General features: G+C 46.1%; 1 protein-coding gene across 1 annotated transcript; it reads right to left on the bottom strand.

Moving 5' to 3' along the window:
* Positions 1-3,581: 3,581 nt before the first annotated feature.
* On the bottom strand, positions 3,582-4,949 carry LOC110806063 (uncharacterized). The gene is made up of 2 exons (XM_022011699.2): positions 3,945-4,949; positions 3,582-3,833 (listed from the first exon to the last, which is right to left on the bottom strand). Exons 1-2 carry the CDS (start codon positions 4,947-4,949, stop codon positions 3,582-3,584), a joined length of 1,257 nt encoding a protein of 418 aa, XP_021867391.2.
* Positions 4,950-5,469: the final 520 nt, after the last annotated feature.

Raw genomic sequence — 5,469 nt, 5'->3', positions numbered from 1 at the left:
CAAAGGTACCTGTACCTTCGCTTTGTATGTAGAGTACTCCTCATTCAACCTGACAAAACTCGCTGCAATACCTACCGCATCCACTGCACATTGGCTGTAAAAAATGGCTTTGTTCCTGCAATGTCACGTCGCCCACACAAGGGAGGCAAACACTAACAGCTGCTTATTATCCACTCTCCCTTTCATCCATATTATTCGGTCAGCAAAGGAAGTCGTTGGTGCAACAGCCACAGTGCTGCCAAACTCACACTGCTCCCATATTTTCACCGCGTGGGTGCACTCAAAGAGTTTATGGACGATTGTCTCTCTATCAGCGCTACACACTGGACAGCTTCGAGTAGGGCGTATGTGACACAAGAATATAACATCCATGGTGGCCAAGCTCCCCATACACGCCCTCCATAAGAAGTGGCTCAGTTTCGGTGTTCCCCCTAGCCCCCAAACAGTGCGCCATAAGTCATCATCCCTTACACCGTAGAACAATTCCCACGTGCGAAGATGACCCATCCTTGCTAGCCAATACCCCGATCTCACCGAGTATAAACCATCCGACGTTGGCCACCAATAACGCTTATCATTTGGCCACAACCGAGACAAAGGGATATCCACAATCGCCTGCTTATCCTCCTCACAGAAAGTAGCATCTACTTTTTCCAAGTCCCACTCCCCTGTACCGAAATCAATCAGCTCATGGACTCTCATGTTGACGTCCCCTCCTTCCTGCATAGTGGGCACTCGATGTGCACCCTCAACTGAGATCCAAGCCTCATCCCAAACACGAATAGACACACCGTTTCCCACCCGCCATTTCAATCCATCTAAAAGGAGAGATTTTGCGCCCCAAATACTACGCCAACTATAACTAGGGTCGAAACCACGACGGGCATCAACAAAGTCAGTGTTCTTTTAGTATCTAGCCTTCAATACTTTATGGAGGATCGAATCATTCCCGGTGCACAAACGCCATGCTTGCTTCGCCAGGAGGGCTTGATTAAAGCATTTCAAGTCCCTAAACCCCATCCCTCCCATTGATTTTGGGAGACACAATTTTTCCCAACTATGCCAATGTACCTTCCGTTCCGATCCTTTCGCACCCCACCAAAATCGAGCCAACATCGAATGAATTTCGTCCATGAGACCATCCGGGATTTTAAAAATACTCATCATATAGGTTGGAATGGCCTGGGCCACCGCCTTTATGAGTATCTCTTTTCCCGGGCGGGACAGTAGTTTTTCCTTCCACCCTTGCAATTTCTTCCATATCCTTTCTTTCAGACAAGCAAAGACCACCTTCTTCGATCTCCCAATAATCGTCGGTAACCCCAAGTATTTCTCATGTTTCTCAACCTCACGAACACCAAGAGTGTCAACAATAGCCTTCCTTCTCTCCGAATCGACACTTTTGCTAAAAGCGACTTCCGTCTTGCTTAGGTTAACTTTCTGTCCGGATGCTCTTTCATAAGTACTGATGATATCAGCAACCTTAGAGCATTCTTGCAAATTTGCTTAAGCAAAAAGTATACTATCATCTGCAAAAAATAGGTGAGAAATCCTCGGAGCTTCCTTGCAAATACGTGCCCCATGTATATGCTTTTCCTTCGCAGCCTTAGTTATCAACATGGAGAACGCATCAGCACACAGCAAAAACAAATAAGGGGAGATAGGGTCTCCCTGTCTAAGCCCACGAGAAGGGGCTAACGACCCCGATATGGTGCCGTTATATTTGAAGGAGAAGGACATGCTTGTCAGGCAACTCATAACCCTTGTAATCCAACTTTGCCGGAACCCCATCTTCCCCATAACCCTCTCCAAAAAGCTCCATTCTACCCGGTCATACGCCTTACTCATATCCAACTTGAGGGCCACCGTACCATCCTTACCATCTCCCCTTCTCTTCATTGCATGGAAGACTTCGAAAGCTACCAAGGCATTGTCCGTAATCAAGCGCTTCGGCACGAAAGCGCTTTGATTTGCCGAGATGATCTTGCCTAAAATAGGCTTCAACTTATTGGCTAGAGTCTTGTATATAATCTTGTATAGCACGTTACAAAGGCTAATAGGGCGAAACTCCGACATACACTTTGGCTCCTTACATTTTGGAATAAGAACAATGCAGGTACGATTTATCTCCTCCAAATTAGCTTCCCCATGCCACCATTTCTTCACAAACTGGACCACGTCACCCCCAACTACACCCCAAAATTTCTGGAAAAACAAAGCGTGCATCCCATCCGGGCCGGGTGCCTTGTTTGGCTGCATTTGAAATAGGGCATTGCGAATTTCCTCACTTGTCGGCTCCTTATCCAGGACATCTCCCATCTCCTCCGTCACTAGAGTTTCCATACCTTCCAGTGCCTCCTCAAAGTTTGTTGGATTTCCAGTAGTGAATAGCCTCTCGAAATAGTCGATAATGATGCTATCCATCTCCTCCTTTGATGTTTTCCACTCCCCCTGTTCGGTATTGAGCCCAACAATCCTATTGCGCTTTCGTCGTTGGCTAGCCTTGTGGTGAAAGTACTTAGTATTCTTATCACCATCTCGTATCTCATTCGCCCTTGCTCGAGCGTGCCAATATGATTCTTCTAGCCGACGCAGCTCAACAATTTCATCCGCGAGCTCCCTACATTTCAGTAATCCATATGCATCCATATGTCCCTGTTGGGCTACTTTGAGACGTTTTTCCGCCTCCTTAATCTGTTTTTTAACAGCACCAAAAGTTGTGGCAGCCCATGATGCGAGCTCCCCCGCTACACTGGAAATCCGTGACTGAATTGTCCCCCCAGCTCCTTTCTGCCATGCCCCCGAGACCACCCTTCCACATTCTTCGTTTGACAGCCACATGGCCTCAAACCGGAACAACTTCTCATCCTTCCTCTCCGTATCTTTGTCACCAAAATTAAGTAAAATGGCAGCGTGGTCGGAGTGACAAATAGGGAAGTTAATCACTTCCGAAAAAGGAAAGAGTGAGCACCATGGTGTGTCGGCTATGTATCTGTCTAATCGCTCTCTTACCAGTGTTTCCACTGAAGTCCCCCGCTGCCACGTGAACCTCGAACCTTTATACCCTAGGTCCCGACACTCACAATCATCCATCGCTTCCCTGAACGCATCGAGCTGCCTCTCCCCTCTAATGACACCCCCATCCTTCTCATGCCTCCCCAGTATCTCATTAAAATCTCCATACATAACCATCGGAAAGGGACTTCTCGAACGAATTGTCCGCATAAGACTCCATGTCCGATGTTTATTGGCTGCCTCTGGCCAGCCATACAACCCCACCGCCTTTCATCTAGGAACATTCTCATTATCACTTATGTCTGCCTCAATGCGGTGATTAGAGTAGGAACAAACATGAACCCCAATATCCCTCCACCACAACCCTAAACCTCCCGACCTCCCAGAGCTACTCACACAAAGACCATTCTCAAAACCGCACCTGTTACGAATCAATTCCAACCTTTGAGCGTCAATTTTTGTCTCCATCACAAAGACAATGCATGGCCTCTCTCTCCAACACCAATCTTGGAGAGCTTTAACTGTCAATGGGTTGCCAAGCCCATTGCAGTTCCAACTTAGGATTTTCATTGTTGTTCGCGGGGTCGGACCTCCCCAACCGCCGCTACTTGAATATCCTGTTGGAAAACCACTCCCACAATACTTGTTTTGAGCCTTTGTCCCGCATCCAGCCTTTCCTCCATAATCACGTCGTCCCCATCTGTCTGCATCTTTCTCTTCCCATTGAGGGAAGACAACGCTCCACTTAGCACCACCCCACCAGCATCAAAAACCTTCGACCTTGTTATTTTCTTTACTTTCCTCAGCCTGTTTGTGGGCTTAGATGACACCCCCACAGAGAACGACAACGAGTTGTCAGGGATATGTTATGAGGAGCTTGTACTGGAGAGAGTTTCATCATTCCTCAGCCTACTCCTATCCTCCCCCACCTTCTGAATTATAGCACCCACACCTGAAACTGAAAGAGCATTCAGATTCTGAGTAGTTTCCACCTCCACCTCTCCACTCCGTTCCTTCTCCTCTACCACCTGCTTACCACCCTCTTCCACCACCTTGAAACTTCCTGGTCGCCCTGGCTTGTTTGCTTCTTCACCCGTATCTTTCTTGTCCACGTTTGTAAGCACCACTGAGTTCGGTTTAGGCACGAACAAAGTCCTCCTGGCAGCTGTTATTTCCTTAACCTCCTCTATGTTGTGCATTCTGCCTTTCCTGGGAGATGCTTTAAGGTTGACACTCCACCCTGGACCCCGTTTCTGTTGTTCCTCTGGAACCTTTAAGCAATCCTTGTCACTATGGCCCATCATCCCACACATGAAGCAAAAGAAAGGGAGTCTCTCATATTTGAAGTTCACTCTAACCGCCCTTCCTTCTCTGTTAACAATTTTTTGGGTCCTGCGAAGCGGTTTCGAAACATCCATCAGAACCCTAATCCTCCTATCCTTCTCAATGCCCAGGATATCCTCCTCAATCTCCAGCATTTCCCCTAAATTTATTGCCGCCTCCCTAACGTGTGCATCCGAGCGACAGTTAAAAGGTAAATTTTCAATACGGACCCAGAACGGGGATTTGTTCAGCACTACGTCCATCGGCTGTTCATTCCCTATTACTTCATTGAGAATGAGTAAACTTTGTTCAAAGCACCAGGGTCTACCCATCATCACCTTCTCCTTCTCACGCCAATGGAAGAACTGAAACAGAAATTTACCCGAGCCGAGAGTACGAATTATAACCTTCCCAACCAAACCCCAGACTTGGCACATCGTTCGTTTGAACGCTTCAAAGTTATAAGCCCTATCCGTCAATAACCTCCCTACCAGCATTAGAGAGACTCTCCCATCAGTTTCCGGCGATTCGACTCCACTGAGATCGATTAGGTCTGTCTCCTCATCCTCCAGATGCAAATTCGAGTACCGTTCAATGATATCATCGGCCATGGTGACCGGAGATTCGACCACAGTTGCGGTAGGGTTTCCTTTTTTTCGAGGAAGCTATGCCCTTTTTTTCGAGGGAGATTGAGACTATTAAATTAATGATTAATGATTGATTTCTAATTAAACTAAAAGTTTTAGAACCTTAAATAGTTGCTGAAAATTTAGTAAACATGGATAATAATTTAGTTCTCTTGTTTTGTTTATAGGAATTGATTTCTAGAGAGTCGTGATTCGCACAGTGGCCCCCGTACTTAGGTATTCCAGGTACGTGCAAGACTATGGAGACCACCCATCCCTTGAGGACTTTGTGAAGTGTATTGAATGCGAATCATGTGAACTTATATGATGTTATGAATTCATGTTTGATGATTGGGAATGAATATGTTTTATGAATTCATGTTTGATATTGAGATCGAGCATGTTATTATTATTGAATCTATGTGAATGAGCATTTTATTAATTGAATTATGCTTTGTAGATTCTATTGAACTATCATGTTATGGACTTTTAAAATTGATCTAGG

The sequence above is a fragment of the Spinacia oleracea genome, chromosome 1, assembly GCF_020520425.1.
Source record: "Spinacia oleracea cultivar Varoflay chromosome 1, BTI_SOV_V1, whole genome shotgun sequence".
Lineage (NCBI taxonomy): Eukaryota > Viridiplantae > Streptophyta > Magnoliopsida > Caryophyllales > Amaranthaceae > Spinacia > Spinacia oleracea.
Note: the sequence above shows the minus strand (reverse complement) of the source record. Positions and strands in the feature narration are given on the sequence as shown.

Coding starts and splice junctions, on each gene's coding strand:
- LOC110806063 (XM_022011699.2), bottom strand. CDS start 4,949: ATGGCCGATGATATCATTGAACGGTACTCGAATTTGCATCTGGAGGAT. Junction 3,834..3,944: donor TGGGTGCTATAATTCAGAAG/GTGGGGGAGGAT, acceptor GTGTCATCTAAG/CCCACAAACAGGCTGAGGAA.